The 27,296-nt window shown below is 45.3% G+C and overlaps 1 protein-coding gene across 1 annotated transcript in view; it reads left to right on the top strand.

Annotated features, from left to right (window-relative positions):
• The first annotated feature begins 324 nt into the window (after window positions 1-324).
• Window positions 325-27,296, top strand: part of MAP4K4 (mitogen-activated protein kinase kinase kinase kinase 4) — a 166,535-nt gene continuing 139,563 nt past the window's right edge. Inside the window, exons 1-2 of the mRNA XM_054518253.1 lie at window positions 325-1,181; window positions 1,547-1,612. Of these exons, the coding sequence (XP_054374228.1) occupies window positions 1,125-1,181; window positions 1,547-1,612 (123 nt within the window). The 5' untranslated portion in view covers window positions 325-1,124. The remainder of the gene's footprint in view (window positions 1,182-1,546; window positions 1,613-27,296) is intronic.

Raw genomic sequence — 27,296 nt, 5'->3', positions numbered from 1 at the left:
AGCAGCCGGCGGTGGCGCGGCCGCCTGACCCTGGCACGGACACGCGTGGGGCTCCCGCCGGCAGGGCCCAGCGCCGGGGGCGGCGGGGAAGGGCCGCCCTGGGCCGCCCCCGCCCCGTGGGGCTATTGGGGCTATTGTTGGGCGGCGGGGCGGGCAGGCTGCGCAGCCGGTTCTCTCCCCGCCCGCGCTCGCTGGCCCCCTCCCTCTCTCTTTCTCTCTCCCCGCGAGTTTACCCAGCAGTGCTCTGGTGCGGGCGCGTTTCCGCCGGTTTTTCCTGTTGGAGAAGGGAAGGGGGAGCTGTTCTCTCTCTCTCTCTCCGCTCGCAGTATATTTTTTCTCCTCCTCCTTCTCCTCCTCCTCCTCCTCCCCGGCTATCTTTGTCTGGCTCGCAGCACCCCGCTCCAGCCCCGCGCCCCTGCCCCGCCGCCGCCGGGACGCGCAGCCCCTGCCCGCCGGTGCCCGGCGCCGTTTGATGCGAGGGCAGCGCCGCGGGAAGGGCTCGGAGGCGGCGGGGGCTCCGCCGCGGCGCTGGGCGTGAGCCGCCCCTCCATGCGAGAGCGGGGCCGCGGCTGCCACTGCCGGCTCCCGGCGTGAGCGCCGCCGGCCGGGCCGAGCCGTGCCGTGCCATGCCCGGGTGCGGAGCGCATCGTGAGGGTGCCAGAGGCTGCCGGTACCGGCGCCGCTCCTGCCGCCGCCGCGGCGACATGGTGTGAGCCCGCTGCCGCCGGGGACGCGCGGGCAGCCACCGACTCACCCGCTCACCCACCGACCGGCCGGCCGGGATCCTCGGGGGGATCCAGCCCCGCACTGCAGCGCGGGGAGACGGACGGACGGACAAACCGCAGCACCCCTTCTCCTTCTTCCTTCCCTTCCTTCACCTCCCTTTCTCTCCTCCTCTTCCCACCATCCATCTATCTATCCATCACCCCCCCCGCCAACCCCTCCCAATGCTGAAGAGTTTCAACCCGGCGGGGCTGGAGTGAAGAAGGGAAGGGCGGAAGGGAGGAGAAGAGCGGAGCTCCGCGCAATTCACAGCTGCTCCAGGGAGGGGGGAGCGGCCTCGCTATTATTTAACAGAGAAGAAAAAAAATATTTAAAGGAAAAAAAAAAGAAGAGACGGGAAAATGGCGAACGATTCTCCTGCAAAAAGTCTGGTGGATATCGACCTTTCCTCCCTGCGGGTGAGTGCCGGTGCCGGGGGCCGGGGCGGGGGCCCCCCGGGGCCGGCGCGCCCCTTGCCGGGGCTGCGGGGCCGGTGGGGTGGGAGCGGCCGGGCCCGGGCCCGGTGCCGGGGCGCGGGGGGCCGCGGCCGCATGGGGGGAGCCCTCCCGCGGGGGCGGGCGGGGGGACCGCGGCCCTGGGCTGGTTTTCCTTTGTTTGCATGTATTGGCATGTGCGTGGAAAAACAGGGCGCAACAGCTGCACGCCGCCAGCAGCCGGGTTCGCTGGCTGGGCTCTGCCAGCGGCCATCGCCTGAACAAAAATGTAACCCCGCTTCTCTTCTCCCCTTTCCTCCCCCGCCCCTTCTGCCCCTTCCTCCCCCTAGGACCCCGCTGGGATTTTTGAACTGGTGGAAGTGGTTGGCAATGGCACGTACGGGCAAGTCTACAAGGTTTGTGTCAGAATTTCTTCTCCTTTTATTGTTGCCGATTTCCCAGAGGGTACCCGGTGCCTGCGCCGGGTTGAGCACACGGCTGAAGGCGAGCCACCCGCACTGGCCGCCGGACCAGTGAGGGGTGGTAGAAGTGTTGCCCTTGTCATTGTTGCTGGCCTTGTCAAGTTTGTCAGCCCCTTGGCTTCTGCTTTTTCGGATGGGTACAAATTACTTTCCTAAGTACCCATCCTGTAATGATGAAATACGCCTTTATTGTCCTTATTCCTCTCTGTGCTCCTTCCAGAGAAATGGCCAAACCAAGTGGACGCTGTCAGAGTCTGGCTCGGTTATACAAACACGTCCACAGGCTTACTCAGCTTTGCTGCTGGAAATCCTTATGGAAGTTGCTGCTGCTGCAGTGACTTTAGACAAAGACATTGGCCTTAATTAAAATTGTCACCCGGTTTCCTTGTGAGTGTTGAAGCTGTGGAGTTGGAGGCGAGTGCATCTGATGGGCTGTGCAGAGATGAGGGGTGCAGAGTGACAATAATAAGTGACCAAAGCAGAGAAACTTATTTTGTGGAAATCAGAATTCCCAGAATAACCTGTTTGACAAGTGTATGACTTTAAAAAATAGAAATCAGAGAGTGCTCATGTGGGTGTGAAACTAGCCTACTTTTCCTTTTTTTCTTTTTTTTACCCTTTTGTGTGTAGTCAGTGTAACAAACAAATCTTGAGCTTGCATGACTTTGCAGTGAGTGCTAGCTACCAGGATGACTAATTATTTGCACAGACAATACTTGGCTAAAGATTGAAGGCTCTAGCCTTAAACTATAGAAATGCAAGATGCATTTGGAGAGAGAAGGAGAGAGGTGAAGATGCTTAGCTGCTTGTTTGGGTTTTTGGTTGCTTTTTTGTTGTTTTGTTTTTGTTTTTGCTTATAAACAAGGGAGTGTAATTGGTCTGAGTTTCCCTGATGGCAAGATACTGCTGCTTGCAGCTCCAGTAACTAAATAAAGCGCTTTGCTGCCTCTTCTGCAAATGAAACACATGTCAGTTTTGAGGGCGTGAACCTCAGCCTTCCTGATGGAGAATTAGTCTGCCTGTATTCGTTGCTTTTTAAGACTTGAGCTGGAATAGGCAGGCTGCTGCTGTTGGTATAAAGCCGGAAAAAAGAATGTGGCTCAAAGGGCCACAGGAGAGGGGGAAGATGAGTAAAAAGCTGCATTTGGACACAACCTCAACTATTTAATTTTTTTCTGCCATTTCAAAGGACACAATTTTTTTCTGTAATCATTTGTTCCCAGAGCTTGCATCATCTGAGCCCTTATTAAAAAAAAATTAATAGGGTGTGAATGTGGGACTTGAAACTCTCCTGTTAATTATTGCAATTTAGTGCATTGTTTCTCAGTGTACTTGTTAATGCTTTTGAGTTAATGAGCAAAGTTCTCCTTAGTTTAACAGTCTTGACAACAGAAATGTTAAATATCGTTTTCTTTAAATAAGATAGAGCTCTCCCAGAATATGGATGAAATTAGTTAGAAATGAAATATAAATGCATGGGCACATGTTTTTATTGTCTTAGAAGAGTTGAACGAACACCTGATGTCTAAGGGCATTGGTGTCACTGTGATAGCAGTAGGGAGCACTGGGGAGCAACAGGCAGCCTCTTCTTACTATTGAGCCTGCTAGACAGTAATGAATCGACAGGTGTTTAGGTTTGGGTTGGCACTGCTTCTTCCTAGGTATTTGCCCACATTTGTGTACATACACTGATAATGTGGACACCTAACAGGGCTGAATATAAACAAATAATACCAAACCAAAAAACTTCCTTGCTGCGATAAACATCTTTCTTTTTAAACTAATGAAGTTATGTTAAAAAAAAAAAAAACAGTTGTTGCAAAAGTTGTTGCAAAAAACCCCCAACTTTTCTTGGCCACTTTTCAGTGACACCCAAAGATGAGACTGTATGTGTATGTTTTGAGGGCTTTCATAGGAACTGCATAACCGAGGGAAAAACGTGTTTACGCCGTGTTTGCTCGTTGCCTTCCGCTTTCCTTCTACCCAGCAACCACTTCTTGAAATCCCTCTTCCTGGATGGTTTTATTTCCCTTGTAAGCGGTCTGTCATCCCGAGGGGCTGGGGGTGGCGTGCCGCTTGCTTTTGAGGAGCCGCCGAGCTGCGAGCTGCAGTTTGATGCACTTCCACATTCGTGTACAGGCATCAGCGATGATGTCACCCGGGAGCGGGATTGGCTGGCTACCTGCCACTGCGGGGAGGACACGGAGGGAGCCGAGAGGCCATGACGTTATCTCTTTGTCTAGCTCATACACCCGCCGATGATGCCGAAGGTCGTTTGCCCGGCTGGGCAGTCAGCTCTCCAGCAGCGCTGCGAAGGGGACGGTGCCAACCTGTTGAAAAGCAGAAAATAGCCCTGTTTTTCCTCCTCTTTGCCTTAGCTGAGCTAGCTGGAAATAGCTCATCTATCGGGCTGGAGATATTTCTGTAGTTAGTTCTACCTTAGCTATTTATTTAGCTACATGTAGGTGTGTAGATGTTTATACATGTATGAAATGTGAGGGCGGCCCTTGGATGTTTGGCACCTAAATGCAGTGGAGTTACTCCCGCATTTTATGCATTGAATGGGTTGGCTTAGTGTTACTGTGGGCCTGGGACCTCAGTGGTGAGGTGATAAAAATACTAAGTTTTATGTTGCTGTGCTTGAATTGGGGTAATGGCTTTAAACTGAGAGTTGGTTTAGATTAGGTATGGGGAATAAATCCTTTACTGTGAGGGTAGTGAGGCACAGGAACAAGTTGCCCAGAGAACTTGTGATGCCCCATCCCTTCAAGCATTCAAGGCTGGGTTGGATGGGGCTTTGTGCAGCCTGGTCTAGTGGAAGGTGTTTCTGCCTATGACAAAGGGGTTGGAGCTAGATCATCTTTGAGATCACTTCCAACCCAAACAGTTCTGTGATTCTGAAATCTAGAGAGGTTTTATTATTTTAATCTTCATAACCTTGCTTACACCTCTCCTGTGTGAAGAAGCCTTGTGTGTCAAGAGCAGCTTGTTATGCAGTGGTGAATTAATGGGAGGCAAAAAAACCCCAAAAAACGGAGGTTCTCCAGCCCTCGGTATGTAAAAGAAAGGAAGGGATGTTTGGGGAAGCATTTGGCCAGCACAGGGGAAGGGGCAGTGGGCCTTGACTCATTCGTCCTGGGGCCAAGCAGAGCTCTACTGCTGCTCAGAAACCCTGGGGAATGAGAGTTGTTTTGCCTTTCGTAGTTGGTTCGAAACGCAACAACGATGGCGTGGAAGTTGCACCACTTGGGTTAGAGAGAAAGCAAAGGGTTAAACGCTGCCCAGCGCGGCCGGCAGCGTTCCCTCCGCGCCGAGGCGGGAAGGACCGGCCGCAGAACCCCCTGGCTCGCTCCTTCTCACGCTTTTAAGGAGTCCCAGGCCGGTGCTGGAGTTGGGAGGGGGAGATTTCCCTTGGGTAGGTCGGTATCAGCTGGCGGCAGCCGAGCGGCGTGTGCGGGCCGGCCCGGGCCGCGCCTGTGCCCGCGGCGGGCGGGGAGCCCCGGGCCGCCCTCTCGCTGCCCGCGCCGCTGGGCCCGCGGCGGGCAGGGCGGAGGCGCTGGGCTCGGCCCGGCCCGGCCCGGCCCGGCTCGGCTCGTGGGGGTTCGGCCCGGCCGGCGCTCGCCGTGCTGCCGCTGGCGTGTGGTGCCGCTGGGATGGCGCACGGGTGTGCTGCCCTCTCCTTCCCTCTTGAGTCAGCCCGGTCCCGCTGCCGTGTAACTGGGACTCGCAGCCAGCTCACCGAGGGATCGGCTGCCTTAAGGGCTTTTTTTGATCTTTTGCACGTAGTGGGAGAAGCATTTTTAGCATTGCTGCGGTTAGATTCTAGTTTTTCACATCCAGCAGTAAGCTTAATATGAAGTTTGGCTTGCACTAAATGAGAACACTCCTGAAATTTGTCTCAAGATAAGGTCTGAACTGGGTGTTTGCTTCCATTCTGGTTTTTGGTATTTTGCGTTTTTAATGCAAAAGTTACCTGTGACCTAAAGGCAATAGGTTAATACTTTGAAATTTTGAAATTTCTACCATCCGATCATTCGTAGAGGCATAAAACATTGTAATTTTGCTATTGATACTGAACTGTGTTAACTTGCTTAGTCACTTTCTCTTTTGTTGTGTATGTGTCTGTTTTTAAAGACATCTGACACTTTAACCATTGAGAGTGTGCTGTTACATCTCACAGACATCGTAATTCTCTTGTGGCAGCAATGACTTGGGTGGAAGGATGTATTTGTGGGAGTTCTGAGGCATAGTAGGAGTGCACCAGAAAGATGAGAATTAGGGGATGATACTCCTAATTGCCCTCAAGGCAGGCTGGAGTGACTTTTTCCAAGAGTCTTGTAATAGTTAATTCATAGTGAAGGCTTCTTTTGTTGATCTATGTTGCAGCCTTCCAAAACTGCATGTAAATGATGTGTATTGTCTAACTGCTGGCTCGTAAAAGGAAGTGATGTAAGATGAGATCGTTTAAATGCTGATTTGAAAGTAAATTACAACTTTGCTAAATGTTTTCCCACGCTAAGGATACCCTATTTTTGTCTTAATGGCCTTTCTGTCTTACAAGGTGACTGTGTTGGGGGGTTAGGAAGATAGGACAGCTCTTGGTATTCTCTAGAAACTCAGTTAAGGGTGTTTTTTCTGCTCTTTCCCCTTTGTTTCTCTCACTGCTAAAGGGACGTCATTGTGGATTCAAATGATTTTGTTAAACATGAATACAATTCCAGTCTTATCACTATAAAGACAAACTGTACTGGGGATCAGTGAGGTCACTGGCTTTCAGGAACTGGTCCAGACCAGCTCTCTTAAGTATGAATTGCACTTCTTCCCTTACTCCTCTGATTTTTTGTGGATTGTGTTGCAAAGTGAGACCTTGCTGTTTTAGAAATGGTGAAGGACCAGGCAGCAGCTGGAATGTTGGCATTTTTTTGGATCCTTCAGCTAGATGTTTACTCTCCTGTCCTCCCCTAAACTGGCTGAACTTTTGACCAGTTCTCCATCACCCAAATCCTTCTTAATTAAATACACAAAAGCTAGGCAGGTGGCCAGTAGGGATTACTGATATTTATTTTTATTAAAAAAAAAAAAAAAAGAAAAAGAGAAAAGAAAGCAATGTGCCAGTTGTGGGTAACCACATGTCCCTCTTGTTCTTCCTCCCCCAGTCCCATCTGTCTGTTTGCAAAATGTGGGGGTTTTGCAAACTCCTAGGGCAGGGACTCCTTACTCTTCTAATTAGAAGAGGACTCAGTGGTCTGGGACTTGGGTGTGTGCAGGGCTTCGAGGTGATGGATGTAACAAGATCCAGCCCAGAGTTTTGTGCTGACTCCTAGAAATTTTTTTCAGCTTTCTATCGGAAGATATTTCAACTGGTGTGGATAAAATTGCAGTTGAAATCATCTGGTACTCTCTCCTTGCTTTTTGCATGTGTGGGCTCTCTCCTCCTTGGCAATGGTGGGGGTTGTGTGGCTTGTATGGGTGGATGGTTTTCCCTGTCAAGGTCTCTTCTTCTTGCACCAGGCATGAGGAAGGTGAGCTTTATCCGTATGGCCTGGGGCAGGGGCTTTTAGTCATTTTGGGATAGTGAAGAAAGGAGGAATGTACAGCTTCCATTCCTTACTTAATTTTTATTCTCTCCTAGCAGTGTCATGTAGTTTGCTGACATGTTGTTGTCAACTTCCAAGCACCAGAGCCTTGGCTTGATAGTGTGCAGAAATCCTTCTTTTGGTCTCTGTGATGATGGCAGGTCTGCACCTCCCACCCAAGGGAATGATGTAGAGGAGCATCCCCAAAGGCAATGCAGCATTATAAGAGGTGCTCACCCTTTGCATTTCCTTGCCTTCAGCATATACATTTTTTAGTATAAATTTTTTGGACGAGAATGCTAGCTGACTTTTCTCATGTGGTTTAGCATGTGTTGGTATATACACATTATGTTCTAGTCATCTTTTCAAGTGGTACTTGCCTTTGCAAGAGCAATTTTAGCCCGGTACATTGTATGCCTACCCTCCTCTGTGGAGGAAAGTGGTATTTTTGTTTTTTCCATTTTACATTTCTGACTGTACACTCTGGCTCCACCAGGCTTTGGATGACATTGATATTTAAGCTCAATAGCATTGACTTGCACAATGTGAGCTTGACTGTAGTCAAAGTTACAGTCAGATCCTTATCTGCATCGTTATTTTAGGTCTCAGCCCACAGAAAGTGGTGGAAAGAATTCAGCTTGCTTGAACGAGAGGTGGATTTGGGAGGGGATCTCATAGCTTTGCACAAGAGTTCTCTTATCAAATACTTTATGTTTGTAACATTGTGGGTCCCTTATTATTTCTCTGGTTTGCACAGGCTCAAGAAAAGATACTGTTGGCTCTAAAATCAGACAGCTATGGGAAGGAGGAGGAAAAAGCCCACAATTGTGTATACCTCTTGGGAACCTTGAGGCAGCTTTGATTGTAGAGGGCTAGGGGATTTTGACATTGCATCTCAATATTATTTCTAAAGTGTGTTTTCTGCTTTGGATGTGTTGTGAAACACTTTCACAGAGGCACATAAAATATGACACTAGTTACAAGCTGTGGAGTATTACTGAATAGCCAATATGCTGCTGTGAACCTCATGATACCTCCACCTAAGCCTCATTCCTGGTCCCTTGTCATATCTGAGCAAGGCTTGATGTATCTCCTCCAAGGTGGCCATGGGGCCCTGTAGTCCTAACTCATGTACCTATTTCAGTGTTAGAAAAAGGACAGGGCAGCTTTTTGAAAGAGGAGCAAATACTGACTAGAGACTTGATAGTATTGCTGGCAAAGCACTGCCCTGCTCTCCCAGGCTTTGCTGTCCTGCAGCAGAGTGAAATCTGAGTGTAATTAATAATTACAATTTGACCTCAGTGGTGTTGGTTTTAATTTGCTGCTGATTGGAAAATCTGTGAAAAGCACCACTAAAGAAGGATGAAATCACAGAGACTGGGGAGTGGAGATGCTCACCCTTTCAGAGAATTTGAGCTTTTGAGGCACATAAGGATCAGATAGAGGTATGGATGGAGTATGCTTCTCTCCACTTTACTTTGAAATCGGTGCAACTAAGTCCTCCTCTAATGTCCTGTGCAGCTCAACTGGGCATAAAGGTTGTTAACAATCTTCCAAAGGTTCTTCTGCTTGATCAAATGGCATCCTGCTTGATCTTGCATCATAGTTGCAAGTGAAAGGTGAAATCTATGGGAAGATTTGGAGTTAGGAAGAGATAGTAGGACAATTCAGAGAGAAGCAGTCTGCTGAAGGTGAATTTACAGAGGAAGTCAGAAGATGAAGGAGAATATGGCTTAAATGCAGAGAATGAATTAGATGACTATTTGTAGTTGTGGGCGAGAAAAAGTAGGGTGGAGTCAGGAAAGTGCTTAATATAAGAAAAAGTAAGGGACACTTTAGTTGTTAGTAGAAACATATTAGCACATATAATTTATAGTAAAATACATATATTATGAAAGAGATTAGCTTTTAGCCGTGGCATCTGGCTAGTCAGCCAGGCTTTGGGCTTATGCACACCAAGGGAATGTTCATTGACACTGGTTTTTGTGCTGATTTCAGCATGGCCCAGGCTGAGGAGACCTCCTTTAGCCCACCTAGCTGTGTTGTGACCATGTGCCAGAATAAGGGATGTCTTTTGGGGGAGATTGTTTCACACTCCTGGCAGAATGCTTCTTTCTCACTGGAGCCGCACCTCCCTGGCTTGCTCTGGCACTGTGGCTGTCATTATCACTGTACAAATAGGACACTGCAAGTGCCAACAGGTCTTGATTGGCCTGTCTAGCAATAAAACAGCTAACGTGGTAAAACTCCTAACATAGATGCAGTTATACTGGTATTGTAAGGCTTATCTAGTAATGTCTCTGTCACCTCCCTTTGGAGCTGTCCCGTGGCGCATTGATAACAGCTGCACTCCGTGCAGGGATTGCAGTGACTCATGGCTTTGTACCTGTGGCTGAAGGAGCCACATGAACTTAGCCACTCTCTTCTTGGAGCGAGGTAGTGCTACCCCTGGAGAAGGTCTGCTGTGGGCTGCGGTCAGGATGTGGCTGCTGGGGCTCTTGGTGGTGTGCCACGGGTATTTGTCTGCTTCCTCCCCTGCCCCTCTGTGCCTTGAGCACCCCAGTAGCTCCCTGGCTCTGGGGCTGCTGGTCAGGTCCACTTGCTTAGTGCTTTTCTCACCACCCTGGTTGAGAAGGTCCTAAAAGATCCCTCTGGGCACCACAGGTTTGCAGCTTTGGAGGTGCGGTGCTGCTCCCTGTACCTGGCTTTCCTTCTAGTGTCACTCTGCACATGGAAGTGCAGGTCCACACATCATCTGTGGCATCCCTCTGCTTCTTCTTTGACTACTTACTCTGTGATGTCTTATCCCCCAGAATGGCTTTTCCTTTTGTTTGTCTATACATGGAGTTCCCCTTACTTCACTGGATATTTTAGGGCTCTGAAAGTTGTGCTGGTTTTATGTGTGAATATTTGGGTTACCATCTTCTGATGTTGTACCAGTCCATGGTATGGACTTGTTGGCTGTAGTTCCTGCACTTGGAAACTTCACCAGAGGACAGAGGTGAAATGGGAAAGTGTTACTTAGATAGGTAAAAGAATGGCAGCAGCTCAAAAGAATCAGTTAAATTAAATCTGTTTTATTGACTCCCTGTGGACTACCAAGGCAATAGTTTATTCTTGCTGGTTTACCTCATAGCTGATGCACCTTGGAACTGGCACTGTTAAAAATTACTCGAAGTCTTAAAAATACGACAATTTCAGCTAAGCTCTGGCAGTTTCAAGAGCTTCTTCCCAGGATTGAGAGAGAGTAGCTGTAGGGAATGACAGTGGGCAAGAGTTCATGATTCTAATTTAAACTCTAAGCTCAAAACAAAATAAACCTTTCTCAAAACTTGCTCCCTAAACTTTGAGCTATCTAATGGTATTGGGTTGTTTTGTTTTCAAACACAAAAAAGCTTAAGGTCTATGGGTCTTAATGTGTTACCGTAAAGTGTTCTATGCCCTGCTTGGGTTTATGTATCTTAGAGTCAGGGACCCTCAATATTGTTTTTGTTCATTATTTTTCTTTAATTTTGTGATTTCCAAAGAAAAATCAGTAGAAAACTTAAAAGGAAATGCAGCTGTACCCATCTTACAAGGCTGTTTTCAAGAGGGAACACTTTTAACTGAGTTATAAACCCTTACAGGATAGAGGTGCAGAAGGAAAGCATGCTGGTGAACCCTTGCTATAATCCACTACCATGAGCTACTGCAATAATCAAAATAATTCTTGAGGGAACTGGTGCAGCAGAAATAATGGTGAGGTATTTGCTGACTGGAAGTCCTAATTAAGTTTGTTTTGTGCTTCCCAAAAAACTGATAGTGCTGTGTATCTCCAGTTATGTTACAGTGGCCTGAAAGCTGAAAAATGCATTTTTTAGTGAGAGCTGCTTTTATACACAGATGCTCAGTAATTTATAGTTTGTTTCTGTGGAGGGGGCCTGGATGCTACTTCTGAAGATGCTTAAGTAGGTGGGCTGCTTACTGTCCTTTTGCTGTCTGATCAGAGCTGTGTGCTCTTGGACTCAGTGGAGAGAAATAGAACACGGAGTGGCCTCTGGAGATAACTACCCTAGGATGAGATAAATTGCTCTTTACCTGAGTTTTTGTCTATTTGTTAAAATGGGAACTTTCGATGAGTATCTCAGTTTTATGTTGTCTGAATATCTAAGATTGGACGGGTTGACCTCACTCTGTACCATGCATGTAGCAACTCTTGCAGTCCATGTTCTTTGTGGGGTATATAGTAAGAGTGAAGATGTCTTTGTAAGTGAATGTACGAAAGTGAGTGACATGTAAAACCCCACTTGCCCATCATGGAAGGGAAATGTTCTCAAAAAGCTCATTAGTGACCTGTTTTTGCATGTACCAAGAGGTGAATGTGCTTGCTCTCAGTTAGGATTCTCTGCACTCTTAAGTGAAGCATGGTAACTTACATGAGATAGTTTTTCTCAATCAGATCCCTCAGAAGTTTTGCAGAAATAAATCTATCAGTGTGAAAAGCAGTCAGTGCCTTGTGTCTCCTCTCTGTGCTTCAGCAGTAAGCAGTGGGGTCGTTCCTGTTCATGTAGATTATACATCTACGGAGCACACATTTAATCTGGGTTACTGTTTGTCAGGTGAGAATTATACAAGTACTTTAGTTTTTTGATGATCTTGATAAGGGTTGTAATTAAGTGCCTGACGTTCAAACTGTTTTTTTCAAACGTGTGCTTCTCTGTAAGGTATCCTTTCTCATCAAACCTGTTTGTTTGTTTATTTATTTATTTTTCCCACCTGTGTTGTTGTAATTGCTTCTTCCTGTCTGTAGGCTCAGCTAGTAGAGTTTAGTCTGGTTGTGAATCTTGTGTTTAAATCTCAACCTGTTGTAAATCCAAGTATCTTTTCTCTGATTAACACTTAGGGTTTTTTTGAGACAATATCCTGGATATTCCTTCAGCAGCTACAGCAGACATACCTGAAGTATTTGAAGTTTCAGATTCCACATCATTTGTTAAACTGAACTTTCAGTTGCATGGTAATCTCCTGTACAAACACAGAAGGAAGTGGAACTCTCACGTGCTTCTCTGATACTCAAGTTATCCACTGTGCTTTACTACAGGGCGAGGAGGTGGGAGGGAAGTATGGTGGGGAACTGATGTAGTTTATTCCCAGCCATCCAGGAAATACGTGACAGAGGTACAATCTAAATCTCTGAACACAGATTAGTTATGTGCTTTAATCAAAAGAGACTCCTTCTTTTGCCTTAGTATGGGCTGGGGTCAGTTTTTGTGCTTACCCATGCCAAAGAGAGGGAAGACTTTGCATGCTGACCCTGTGGTATCTTAAAAACTGCCTAGAGAAAGGGTCTAAATGTCCTGAGGTGACTGAGTGTGTGGATCTCACAGAGCGAGTCTCATGGTACCCCTGCTTGTTTTACTTGTATTTGTGGTGGAATTATGTGCTGGCATGCAGTTGGTGAGGTTTCTGCTTAACTGTCTTTTGCAGAAGGGCCTGAACTGATTGCTCACATGTAACTGTATTGCTGTCTGTAACGGAGGTGAGAAAGGTATTAGGTTATTTTACCATGACTAAACAGCAGCTTTAAGACCTTTAAAATTGGTATATTGGCATTTATGAGCAGATATCACATTACAGTGATAGCTTCAGGGGCCTTCTGCTGCATATGAGAGCTCTTGCTTGCTTTAGAAAGCAAATAAATAAGATTTTAAAGGTACCCTAGCACAGCTAAGCATGTTAAATGGAAAATGCAAGGTGATGCTGTATCCTTAGATTATCCTGTCAACCACTGCTATTTCAGCAGATGAAGTTAATGATGTACTGTTGCAGGAGAAGGAACAAAAGGTGCATCATTGAGAGCTATGGGGAGTCTGGGATGTGAGAGCTTGTCCTGGGATCTCTTTGGAGTAGTCCCTGTGCTGCAGAGTTGGGATTTGGCAGAGCTGGCATGACTCCAGGCTCCCTTAACTTCTCGCCTTCGCCTGTGTTTCTGGTGTGGTCTTGTGGGGGAAGAAAGAATGTCAGCCTATTAATAGTGACAGCACAGGCTTTCTCATCTTCATCTCTTAAAAATCACTGGAATGCTTTGAATAACAAATAAATGAAAAATCTTACTTTCTTTTTTTTCCTTTTTTTTTTTGTTTTGTTTTTAATCCGGGTGTTGTGAAAGGTGTACTTTGCTCTTCTTTTCTTTCCCCCATGTGGAATACACTGAAATTCTCTGACCTGACTTGTCCTTGGGGACTATGGAGAACACTCTGTACAGCTCCCCCTGTGCATTTTCACCAAGAGTTAAGTTCTGGGGCGATGACAAGTGAATATGGAGAAAATGTTTCAAGTCATGTGAAAGAAATATTACTTGCTAAATAACTTGAATGTTAAAAGAAGAAATGGGAAAAGCTTTACTTAGCCTTTTTGCAATCTTATATGGCAAGGAATGAAAATCTTTAATATTGACCTAATTTTATTTGTATTTAAGATCAAAGAGCCTTTGTGAATGAGTTGCTTGTCTTGTCTGTCAGTGGCTTTATGGTCTTCTGAATGGCTTGAGGCACTAAATCAATTCTGAGTAATGTTACCTCTCCTTAGGTTTCCTCTGAGGTAATGGAGGAGTGCTCTAGTTTCTTCTTCAGGAATAAAGATATATTTGTTATTGAGAAGACTTCCTTTGGGCTAATTGCTGAGTTTGGAGGTGCCCCCTCATGGACCAAGTGTTGTGGCAGTGCTTGTGCTGGGCTTTGGGAAAGGATGAGAGAAACGAGCAGTGAAACCACTGCTGTTGACACTGCTGCTTTGTTCACAGGTCAGGTACCTTGGCTTTGGAGTGTCCTCATCTGCTGCTGCTCTCCACCTCTGAGCTCTTTGCTAGCAGAGTGTGTAGTCAGTGCATGCTGGGGTTTTAAGAAAGCATGTTTTGTATACATATGCTATGGTTGCACTGGGCTGTGTGGGAAAGGGGCAGGTTATATTTTGTGCTCCCCTGTCTCGGTCTCTCTGCGAGCCTCTCAGGAACCCTGGGCCAGTCTCGAGTCGGCAGACACCGGGGAGGGCAGCCCCGACACGGCCGACAGCGGGGAGACACTCTCTGTGCCCCAAGGGTACTGAGGGCACCTGGGCTGGGCGCCTTTGCAGCACAAGAGACACCAGAGACATCGGTAGAAGAAAAAGGGCTGACTCTTAGCAGGGGTTAGTCCATGGTTTTATTAAGAGTCCCGGAGGAACTCCTGCACCTCAGGGGCCTCCTGCCGAGAGCCCCGGGAGATCTCCGAAGGTCACATTTCAAGGGAGCAGGAAACCAAAAGTAGATAACATTTTACCAACCAATAGGTATCTCTGAGGGATGGGAACTGGGGGATAGACATATAGGGCAGCGTATGGGACTAGGCCTGGGGGGCTGACCCCTGGCCTCTGGCTAATCACTCGACAACTTGGACCGAAACTTCTGGATGGGGGGGATGGGATGCTGAGTGATTGACAGAGAGCCAGGGTGGGGGTTTGGGGATGATCTCATCCCAGGAGAGGGATAACACAGATAAAGGGAGGGGAGTACAGTCTGGGATAAACCATTTGGGAAAAATATAGGAATACAAAACAAAACTATTTCAAAGTATTACAAAATATAAAAACGCACTACAACACTCCCCATCAGAAGGATTTCCTGTTGCAGAAAGAAGAAGGTTAGGCAGACAGATGGAATACCTTGGGTGGTATCTGGTTGCTTTATTCCTGCAGGGAGAGGGATCCTGCTGGCTTACATGATTCAGAGCTGTGCTGAAAGCACTGGGTCTTGGGAGATACCTGGGATTGCTGGAGAATCTCTTGACCCAGTAGCACCATAATGTGGATTTTCATCTCAGGAGAAGATGGGAAAAAGAAATATAAACAGCATTTCAAATCTATAAAGATGGCGTCAAAGCGGTTTGTAGATCCTTGTGAGTTTGGAAGCAAAGCCATTAGACTTGAGTATTAAAGTGTTTTGTTACTGCTAAAATCTGTTCACCCTGTAGGATTCCTATGCTTAAGAAAAGAGGAGATTCTTCTTAAGGGAAGAATCCCAAATCCTCTTCTTTATGAATTCTCTTTGTGGGTGCCATTGTCTCAGCTGTTGGCTGTTGTGAGATGGCACATGTGGATGAAAACCCACTGAAGAGGGTGTGGGTGGTACAGTACCTCTGGGGTGGTAGCTGTGTCTGCTGAGCCTTGACTGCTTGTGGGTCTTTGTCAGTGGTGGTGGATGCTGCTGACTTGGCAGTGCCTCTTCTCACCTCCTCTGCTCGGAGATGCTGCTCATTTGTGGGAGTGAGAGGTGCCCAATAAACAGGGAATATCACAAAGCCACTTGTGTTGCTGAAATTTACCAAAACCTCTCTTTTTGTCAAGGTTAGCTGAAAAGTTTGGGTTGTGTTTTTCTTGCAAGAGCTCTTGGTTTAAAGCTCCATTAATTGTGTGTCAGTTTCTGTATGTGTTACGATAATAACCGAGAGTGCAAAAGACTAGATTTATTTCAGTAAACATTTCACCTAGTAAAATTTTATAGCTTTGTCTTTAAAGGCCATTCCTTTTTCTCCTGTGCAGATTGTGCACCCAGCAGCAGTACAGAGTGTTTCCCTGAGAGATGTGTTTATAACCTGACCTTGAGATGCTGCTCTTTCCAAGATAAGGACAGGGTTGTTACAAAGATGCTCAGTCCTGAGTGCCTTTGCTAGGCAGAGATTGAGTTTGCCTCTGCTGTGCTGGATTTTGTGGGTTTCTTTTAATAGTGACTATAGACAGCTTTGAAAGATGATAAAAACAACATGCTGAAATGACTGGGGACTGAATCACAGCCGTCAGCAAAACCACCTCGTTTCGGGAACGGTTCTGCGTGACGGCAGAAAGTCTTGTGAGCGCCCAAGCCAAACTTCTCTTCAACAAATCTGAGATTTCATGGTTTGAATGTTTTGAGAGAAATGTTCCAAACATCTTTGCTGTCTTAGGCCAGCAGAAATGCACACCTTAACAGATTATGACACCCCCTGTATGCTCAGGATTTAAGAGATGTAAATGTCATTTGAAAGATAAAGAAGTGTGGTGGAATAAGAGCATGATAGAAGCAAATCCCTGTGCAGAGTTGTATATTGGTTTAGCTTAGATTACTTTTGTAAAGCTAGAAGTACTTTGACTCTCCAGGAGCAGACCCTGTCTGCTGAAGTCAGAGGAGCTAAACTGAGAGTCAGCCTGGCTCTGGAGCTTGTGGTTAGAGCTGTGTGGGCAAAGGCTGGCACATTTTTGGTTTGAGACAATGTTCACTTGTCAGTCTTGTGAGAAAGAAGTATTCTTTCTAGAAATAACACTTTTCGAAAGTGTCTCAGGTCCTTAACTTCTTTGATTTATTCTTTAATATTTTCTTGTATAATAAATTTTGTAATTTTGCCCTTTTTCTTAGTGATGGCAGGTTTCTTTCTCTTTGTGTGGTTTGTTTTGTCCTTGCTGTCTTCCTTCATACTCATCTGATGTGGGTGAATTCCTCCTGCTAGTCTCCCTTCCTCTAAACTCTATACTCATCATCTTTTTCATTTCTTCCTCTAGGCTTGTCTGAGGCTTTATATTTTTGTCTAAAAGTAACTAACAAATAGAAAGGATATGGTTAAATCCACATGACCTCTGGTATATGGGCTGTAGTTCTGTCAAGATGAATGAAATATATTTGTTTTTACATTAGTGTGTTGCTCCACATGCATTCTGTACCTGCTTTAATTTTTTTTGTGGTCTCTTTTTACCCTGGGTTTCTGAAGGAATGAAGCTTTGTCCACATCATTTTGTCCTCAACACTTTTTCAGCCTCAGGGTGGACTTCAGCTGAGTTTTGATTTGAGTTATGGGTCTGAAATCCTTAAAAGTTTCATTAAAAAAATAGATGAGTAGGTAGGTAGATAGATGGGAGCGAGAGAGCCTGTTTGCTCTTCTCATCCCCCCTGCTTCTCAGTTAAACCCCCTCATTGTTGGTCATTGGGTGGTGTGTAGCCAAACTTCAGGTTACCCCTGCTTGCAGATCTGTCTTCTGCTCGAGTGGGGTATTTTTTTTACCCTGGTCTTTCAGAGGAAAAGGCTGGTACCATTTTCTGAAGTTCGGGTGTTCCATCCCCCATCAGTCAGAGGAGCTCTGGTGGTGGGGATGGTCTCTGCTCTCTCAGGGCTTCTGTCTCCACTGGGATTGAAGATGTGAGATCTGGATATGCTCACTAAAGTGCATTGAAAGTCTTTGTCTAGACAAGGCATGCTGCCCTTGACACATGCTAAGTTGGTGTGGTTTAAAGCCTGGGTACTTAGTGTGTGCTAACCTCGGGAGGTAAATCCAGGGCTAGACAAGCCCCCTAAGGAGGTGGAGGGCAAGGTAGGGATTTCTTTGTATTTATTGTGACTTCAGCTGGTGCCTGAATGCACAGCTAGTAGTAAACAGTCATAAACCCTGGATGTTTTTTCTCTTGTCAGCTCCTGTCTGAATAGGGGCTTTTTCATGACGCATGCTTGTTTGCTCATGTTTCTCTTTTAAGGAAAGCAGTTAAACTAGGCAATAACTACCAGTAATTCAGTGCTCTGTTAAGCATGTAATAAACCAAGCCGCAGATCTCTCTCTGGAGCCATTAGAGACTGCCACCCTTTGTTTCTCTCTCGGTGGGGAGGAGGGAAGAAATGGGGCACGACCGGCTTTGGTGTGGGAAGGACAAAAGGGCGCCGAGCAGGGGAGAGGTGTGATGGTGCAGTGCCCCCAGGACAGGCACCACCACCCTGCCCCAAGAGTGCAGAGTCAAACCCCAGCCCCTGTGCTCTCTGCCTGTGGTGGCAAAACATTGTGAAGTCTGCTTCAAATCTGTTCAGAGAGGAATTGCAGCCCCTTGTGACTGGTGCCAATTGGATGGGTCTCAGCTCATCCTTCTGATGCAGGCACCTCTCCTTGACTACAAGGCTTGCTATCAGATTCTGACCTTTGTTTGATCCAAGAGCAGCCCACCTGTGGGCTAGCCAGTAGCTGGTTCTATTCTGCTCTGCTTGCAGTCATTGCTAAAATACAGCCTTCTACGAAGTTATCAAGTGGACTTTCCTAGAATTTTTGTTTCGGTTTTGCTTTTTTTGTTTTTTTTTTTAATAAAACAGGTCCATGCAAGTGTTGGCACAGAGTAGAAACAAAGCAAAGGCTTTAACCAATGTGTAAATACATATTTAGGACACATGTATTACAGAGTTCTGGGAAACTCTTACTGTAAAAAACAAAATTGGAGTGCCATCTTATTTCTGAACTGCCCCTTTAAGCCTAAAACACAGTCTCTGAAAATCAGTTTGCTCTTTAACAAAGAGAATGGCCTCATACTCTTTCTCTCTATGATCCTGCAAAAAGCATTTCCAGAGGGTACCTTTCTTATACTTATGCAAAACAAATTTTAGCAAAGCATTTCGCTTTCTTCTCTCTTCAGATTTATGAAAATGAGCTCCATCATGACTTTTCAAAGTGTGGGTTTAAGCAGAAACTCTCAAGGCATTTCAGTGCTGGTTCTGATGCAGCTGTTAGTTTAAGAAATCTCTTTTTAAACTGGGGGTGGCTGTTAATTTTATTCAGGAGAGGAAAATGCAGTGTTGAGCTGGATAAACTGTAGTTTAGCTGATACTTATTTTGAGATTGGGTGTGGCAGGTAAAAAGACATTTTATCAGAAACATGAAAGAAGAAAGACCGGTTTCAATTTTGTTACAACGATTTTTTAACAACCTTTTCTGAAATTTTCTCCTGCAAGGTAAATTACCAGCACTGCCATCTGGAGAGCACTGTCACCCCCTGATATCCTGCTTTGACTTTTTTGTTGCAGCACTTCTGCGTTTTCAAAATGTATTGCACCGTTCACTGTAGGACCTTTGATATACATGAACTTTTGTTTCTTGCTCCTCTAGGTGTAAGGAGGTGCCAGGTGGCTCTGTAAATGCTGAATGGCAGTGTAAAAGACAATAGGTGCTAGGTTAAAGAGGAAGTGGGGGAACCGAGGGAGGAAATCAGGTTATCTCTGTGGGTCTGCCTTCTTTAGCTTGGCTTGAAGCTTTCACGTGGACCACATCCTGTCTGGCTCTGTGGGTTAGCCCTGTGATTGTCCCCCTGGGACTGTGTGGGCATCATGGCCTTAAGAAATGGTCCATTTAATTTGTCTAGATGATAATAGCATTTGATGGGGGAAGCTTTGAATGTGGAGTTACTGCCTTTGGAGCCTGGAGCTTAGTCACAGTTTTCCTTGCTGGTTGTTCTTCTCTTCCCCAGATGTGTTTGGGTGATCTGCTCCATGCACAGGAGCGATGCTCTCCCCTTGGGAGCCATTCACCACTTTGCTTTGATTCAGACCCTGCTCCCCAGGAGCTGCTTTTCCTGTCCTTCCTGGGTGTGGAGTGGATGGGAGAGCAGGGACACACAGCAGGCTTATTATACTCAGTTTCCCAGCCTGCCAGGTTTACCAGATGAAGTGAAATTAGTTATCTTTCCAGAGTTTTTTCACCTCATGGATGAATTGAGAGGTGTGTTAGGGTGTCTATGGCCTTGTGCCATACAGTGAGCAGTGGAGGATGAAGAAACTGCTGTAGGTCTCGTCTCCAGCCTTCCTCATACTGATTGCTCCTGTATCCCCAGTTCAGTCTTTCAGGTGCTGGATAGTAATGCAGTGGTCTCTCTGGTAGCAGCAGACAACAAATTTTAAAGATCAAAACTCTGTCACTTGGATATCTGCAGTTTTGAATGTACTTACATAGCCTCTTTTCCCAGGAAAACCATAATTGCATCTATTTTTTAAGATTCCCTCCGCTCTGCTTTCCCCCTCCCCATTCCCCCTTGATCTCCAAGGAGGTGACAATTGTGGAAGGATTGAGCCAAGTCTGGTTTTTTAGGTATTAGGAGGTACTTAGAGCAGTTTCTGCTGAGACTGCCATCTGGACAAAGATTCATTTACCGAGGAGCTGCAGTGGTTCCAGGGGAGGACTCTTTACATGGGGTGTGTGTGGTGCCAGCAGGCTGAAAGGACAGTAAGGGAAGATACCGGCCACTCTATGGTTACTTTAGGACACTGTGTTTCTTGAAGTTTTTACTGGATGAAAAAAAGCAAGTAGTCATTGCATTTGGGCTTGGTGCTGACCAAGTAATGTTCTGGGTAGGCCAAGGACTCTAATCATTGTTAATTACTCCTATATGGCAAATTCACTAATAATATTGGTGGTCAGGTACCTGGGAATCACTTTTTCCTTCCAGTCCTGTACCTGTACCTGTCCCATAGAGAAATTGCTGAAAACAGCTTGGGCTCTTGGGAAGAGTTTAAAATGTAGTGTATTTCCAACTTGACCCCTTGAAGTGTTTGGCTCTTGCCCTCGGACATGGATCTTGTTAGTCCTGCTCTGCTGAATTTAACTGGCTGTGTTTCATGCTCTCTGTGCTGGAATTGATTGAAGATTAGAGCTGTGTGGACACACCACACATGCCCCACTCTGAGGGCATTGGACTGCTGGGGCTTCACATTAGGCACCAGAAGGATTAAAGGGCATGCTTTGGAAAGATACCACTTCATCGTGCTGATAAGAGGCACTGAGCACACAGGAGGGAGAGGGGGTTAATGCCCTTTCTACCCAGGGTCTGTTTAAAGAAAGGCAGTAATTTAACTAAAATATACATCCACAGTTTCTTTCTGTTTAAATTGAAATTACTGAGTAAAGAAATGCATCCTGGGAACAGATTAAGCTGTATGGCTGGGAAAGGAGCACATTTCTCTCAAGCTCAGTTGACAGCATTACGCTTCAGGGTTTTCTGTATTAAATATTTGATAAATATCTAGTAGACTTGAATTCTGCATGGTTTTAATTACTTTTGATTTTTTTAAGTCTGCAGGACTCTGACATCTTTTTTTTCATCGTGATCATTATGAAATGAGTACTTGGGTATAATCATTTATAGCCACATCCTGGTGATGGACAGAGTGGTCCCTGTGGAGCTGGCCATAGGGCTACATTTTCAACTCTGGGAGGTCCAGAAAGCTCTGGTCTTGACATTTGTTGCTTCAGAAATATATTTGGTTAAATTTGTTGTATTATCATAAGGTTGGTTTTATTGCTATTTCCCATACTTTATTAAAAATCTATTATTAAAAGTGCAAACATACGTATTTCCTTGTAATGAACCCTCTATTTTTCTGCTGTTATTTTTCTGCTATTTTTTTGCAGCAGTTTGCTCTAGGATTGTTAGCAGCCAGTGCTTCCAGGCATGGTGGGATGAGGAGCGAGGAGTGGTGCTCCTCCTTTTTTTTTTAATATTTTATTTTATCAGAAAATATTTAGGTTTTTTTTTGTTTGTTTGTTTTGTTTGGTTTTGTTTGTTTGTATTTTTTTTTTTTTAGCTGGAGAGAGGTCATTTCTCCCTGTGCATTCCAGAGCAGGAGTCTGGATCTTCCTCTCTTGTTGAGTTATATTTGGGGCATATTTGCCCATCTGTGTGCTGTAAGTATGTAGGTGCCACTGGCCTCTGTGCCTGTTTGCTTTCTTCCCCCCACTCCCAGCTGGACACAGCCCAGACTTTTCACCTGCCTCCTGTATTGCATTCCCAGCCTTTGGATGAACTTGGCTTGTCAGGTAGCCGTGGGCACAGGTGATTTCTGTTGAGTAGATGCACCTGCATTGTATTCCTGTGTAATTTGTATCAGCCAGTGCAGTGGTGTTCTCAAAACACTGAATGGAGAGGAGGGAGGTCAAGGGGAAAAGAACTCAACCAGCCCAGCCTTGAGCAGTTGTTTGTGGCTGTTTCAGGCAGCCTTGCTGCTGCTTTATCACTCATGTGCTTGGGGCCTGCAGATTCTGGACTGCAGAGGATAAGAAAAAAAAAAAAAATCCACTCCAGAGAGAACTTGATTTGCTTATTCACAGTACAGATATCTTTCCTAGCAAGAGCACAGATTTTTTTTTAAGGGAAAAACGCTGATTCTGTGTGAGCAATTGGGATATTTTGTTGTGAGTAATGATGAATACATTCCTTTGCAAAGCAGAACTGATAAAAAATTCTTTCACCCAGCTAGGGGTGCAGGCTGGTGGTCTTTCCCCATTTCTCCTTATTTTAACCAGGATGGCAGCTATTTGTCTTTTGAGAGACCCTTTCTGGAGATGTTTTCTGTGACTTAATTTTCCCCCCTCCCCAGTGGTATTTTCTTGGTTTCTCAGTTTGCATTTTCCATTCTTCAGAATATTTAATACTTGAGACATTAGTCTTTCTTCAGTCTGTTTTCCATAAGGTTATAGGTATGTAAGAAATGCTGGAGACAGCTAAAACAAAAGACCTTCCCAGACAAGAAATATAATACAAGCCACCTGAATAGCTTGGTCTTGTCTAGCTGCCTGCTAGCAACCCTCCTTTTTTTCCCTCAGTCTCAGGACCTCCATGAAGTCTCTCCCCATCAGATTTGCCAAGTGCTTGGTTGCCTGTTAATCACTGTAATAAAAAGCATGTTTAAGATCAGGTGGATGTCTCGGGATTCTTGTCAAGACTCTATGGCTCCTCAGTCTCTGCAGCTTTTTCCAGCAATGAGTGTGGACAGAGTGACTCAGACCCCCAAAGTGCAGCTGAGCCAGCAGCTTGCCTGTGGCTACAGGCTTGGCCATTTCCCTGTTACCCCCTGCTTTGCACAGAGACAGGCATCAGGCAGATGCTCATTTTTCAGGAGACATCAGGGAGGTTGTGTTCTGTATGGCTGGGTAGAGGATGTTTGGTGTGTGCACACAGCACTAGTGAAACTTCTGCTGAAGGGCTGCAGCTCACCCTGCTCCTTACTCTGAGACCAGATGTGTTTTAAGGAGGTTCTACTACTATGGATGGACAGCCATGGAAAGCTGCTCTCAGCATGGATGTGGGTCATAGGGTCACATAGCTGATGAGGGTTGGTCTTTCAGGACTGGTGTTAGCCAGGGATGACCCTCTGGCTGACTGCAGGTTTCAAAGCTGAGCTCAGGTGGGAGAGCCTGTTGGTGCTGTCTTTGTCCATCGCCTGCCTCGGCCGATGCCCGTCAGCTCCTCGGTGTTGCCCAATGCTGGTTCAACTCCTTGTCAATTCATCTCTGTTATACGAGTCATTTGCTGACAAAACAAAGATCTGGGTCACTGCTCTTAAAATAGATTCAGCATTAGGCAAATTGCTCAAGCAAGCTCTTCTTTCCTCTGAGAAGGCAATGTCAACTCAACCTCGTAAGGATACCCCTAAGAAGCATAGCATCCTGCCACAGAGGCCCTGTCAATTTAGCACACTTGCCTAATACACTTTCAAAATACAGAGCCTAGCTGTTTGCTCAACATTTGACTTCTGCCTTAGGGAGTAAGGGTTTTTTTCTTTACATTAATGCAGCTATATGCATCAATATGAATTGTTTTGGGTTGTTTTGTTTGGTTTGGGTTTTTTTGGTTTTGTGGGATTTTTTTTTTTTTGTGGTGGTCCTTGCAAATAATTTCTTTCTTTGTGCTTTCATGCCTGGAAGTGTGATCGGCACTTTTAACTTTCATCTGTAATAGCCATAATAAATGATAACTGTATAAGGTGATTGTTGCCTTTGCTTATAGGCAGAGTCTGGTGGTGCCACTTTCATCTTGATAACAGCCATCCTGTAACTGCTTTGATCATGCTGTGCCAAGTTCGCATGTGGGTGCACACCGGTCAAGGTAGAATTACTCATGAAATAAACTTTTAAGGTCACAGCCAGACTTCTGTGGACTGTGATCCTGAGTTTATAGCACAATTTGCTGTACTGCGTGCCCTGCTCCCACAGTTCTGTGGGCTTCCTGGGCCTGGGCTGCAAAACGTGCTGCCTGGCAGTTTCTTCTGCTTGTGCAGGGAATTTCTTCCACTTTGGAGAGGACTGCTGTTCCTGGGAGTGGGACTGGAAAATACAGATCAGAAAAGGGGAACTGGAAAGCAGGATATTGGTTCTTCTTGCTCATCAGTGTCTATTGACATTAATATGGTCACGGAAAGCGTAGTAGCCATTGGTTTGAGGAACTGTGAAGTCTAGGTTGGAGTTTCCCAACTGAAGAGCAGTGGTGTGAGTGCTCACCAAGTGCAGGGAATGCTAACAATTCTGTAGTTTCTTAGCAAGAGCATTTGGCAAGTAGGGAGTTGGGATGTAAGCTCTTCCTTTGGGATGTGATCTCTTATCTTCTTCCCCCTACTCCAGCTCCTGTGATGTAGGAAAGTCAATAGGTTTGATCCTGCTCTCTTTCTGAAGGTTTAATACTTGTGTGAATGAAGTCTGATTGGTTTGGGAAGGAGGTGATACAATGCATATGGCTTTGTGTGATACATCATCATGTGGACTGTCTCCTCAAAAGTTCCATGTCTGCACACCCAACAAGGCTGAAGTATTGTTCAGGTGAAGAGAGGATGGTGGGTTGGTTGTTACTGACACTTCTTCCACTTGGAAGAGTAGAGGTGGAGATGCTGTTACCTACTTCAGCCCCCTCCCAGCAGTGTACTTTCAGGAAAAGCAGAGTGCCTTAGTGCTGCTGAGGGGTAACAGGGGAGGGCAGGCTGACACGAGGAGTAGCTGTTGGTGGGTACCAGTTTTACCCCCAGTGATGGACTGAGGAACAGAGGGAGTCAAATACTTTGTAGAAACTGTCCTTGATGGGAGCAGAAAGCTCCCTCCCTTATCAGGCCCGTGGGGCCCAGTGGTTTGTAAATCCAAACTGTCTTTGTGTAAGCTAAGAAAAAAACATTTCTTCTCCCAGACTAGGGGAAAAATCAAGGATCACCATGGTGACTGTTAATTAGGTTTATCTACTTTCCTTGTGTTGAAATGTTACTTTGTTTCTTTTTTACTCAATGAGGAAGCTGAAATGCTAGTCAGTGATTTTAAACAGCCTGCTCCAAAGGACATTGCTACTTTAGAAACTAACTCCTTTATTTTGCAGTGTTGCATTGAGGTTAATCCTGACCTGGAGTCTAGCATTTGCCTTTTCATTTTGGATTCTTCCCACTCCCAAATCACAGATCTAATCAACTTAAACAGAAATGAAAGATGGAAACTGGGAGAAGGCTTTGTAACTGTTTTCCTGGAGAGGCTGGTGCTTGTCCTGGTGGATCCTTTTTCAGTGATGCTTTGGGAGCAGAAAATACTTGTTTGCCCCAAATCATTAAGTCAGGAAGATGGACTGAAGGAGGGTCAAAAATTGTTTCAGGTGGTTGTCACTCTTTATTTCATCTGCTCTGAAGTTTTGCTGTACTGACCCCAGCACTGAAGCTGAGTGACATTCAGCTACTGTTACATCTTCATTTGGGAGCTGAGATCTGGGCTTGATTTTTTGCTTAAATGTTTTATTCAGAAAGGTGAGGATTGGGACAGAGAACTGTTTGCTGGCACATGGGTGTGCTTATGAGATCAGGCCCAGAATCATTCATGTGATAGTGCTGAAGTACTGTGATGCACAGAGTGGAATTTTTCAGCAGAGTGATGCTGTGCTGCTGTACACGTCAGATTCTTGCTGTATCTTTAAAAACTAGTTATCTATCTCTCTATCTCTGTTCAGCAATTTTTTTTTACAAAATTACAGAAATTACACCAGGAATGGTTGTATTGTTTTTTATTTTCTTTTTTTCCTAGAGGTGGCAAATTCACATGGGCTAGAAAAATAGCAAAAAGCAAATAGAAGCTTGCTGGAATGGTGTTGGGGCTTGTGTTCTGCTTTTAGGCATTATTTTCTTTCCTGATAATGTTGAGCTAAATCTTAACCAGGGTTTCAATGTTGAAATCACATGAGTTGCTAATTTTGGCTCAAGAGGTAAGGCAACAAAAGGAAGATGAAGAGAAGCGTGGACATAATGCAGAGATTTTGAATAAGTGTGTTAAAGCCACATGCAGAATATTCCTATTCAGGCATTTCAGGCAGCTTCTAAGAGCTCTCACTACCATGTTGTTGCCTGGTCTCCTCTGTGTCATTACCATGAATTTTTCAGTGTGTGAGAGAGCTGTGTGTGTACTGCACATCAGAATAATATAAATCATGCATGTTAACATACAAAAGGGATAATACTAACTGTTCTGTCAGGCTGATAGTGTCTTTATAATCAGGACTTCTAAATCAATGTCCTCTCCTCAAAGTATGGAGCTATGACAGCTGTCCCTTGGACATTCTTCTCTGTGTGTTCATTTTTAGTTCCTGTATCAATCACTAGCTTTATGCAAGGCTTGATCAGGTTGATAAAAGACAAAAAAAAAGGATCCATCTAACACAGCTTACAGTGAAAGTGGCACAGTAAGTTCCTCCTGCATGAACAGCAGTCCCCTGATATATCAAGGAGACCTGATTATACAACAGGACTAATCAGCTCGGGATGCTGCCATGAATTATGGGTTGGCTTAAGTGCTGTGATACACATTTCTGCCTTAAATTATGTCAGAATCAAAACAGAAAACCAGAGTAGGAAGCCTAAATGTCGACAAGGCTTATCTTCTTTAGGTCTCTATCAGGGTTAAGGAAGAGGTTTCTTAATGTAATTATAACCTGTCTCTTCTATCCAGGCTAGCAAAAAGAAACCAGGTTATACTGGAGCTTCACTACATAATGTTACACAACCATGCTTATTTAAACATAGCTATCTTTGTAATATGCATTGTCCCTTCATGGGAGTCATGGATAAAGTGCATTGACCCACTGAAACAGCTTAATATAGAGGTACAACATTTTGGAAGCTATAGTGAGCCCAGTATATTTGCACTTAGGGCAGAAAAAAGGTGGAAAATAATGAATGTGTTAAAAAAAAAATCTGCCTGATGTAACTATATGCTTTTACATTCAATGGAGAGCAATTAGCTGTTCCTCCCCCCCACTTTTTTCCTTTGTCTGTTTTCCATTTTTATTTTGCTATTTACAGTGGTGTAATTTGGCACCTTATGCACACAGCCTCCTCAGTTTTTTCATTTCAGACACCTCCGATTAATGTCTAAGGCTTACCTATTTACTCAGACTTAGTTGCATCTGTGGTTGAGAGATGAATAAGTGCTTGCAGGTGATTCATTTGACCTGTCTTAGACCCTGATGA

The sequence above is a fragment of the Molothrus ater genome, chromosome 2, assembly GCF_012460135.2.
Source record: "Molothrus ater isolate BHLD 08-10-18 breed brown headed cowbird chromosome 2, BPBGC_Mater_1.1, whole genome shotgun sequence".
Lineage (NCBI taxonomy): Eukaryota > Metazoa > Chordata > Aves > Passeriformes > Icteridae > Molothrus > Molothrus ater.
The sequence above is the reverse complement of the archived record's forward strand: the minus strand, read 5'-3'. Positions and strand labels throughout refer to the sequence as shown.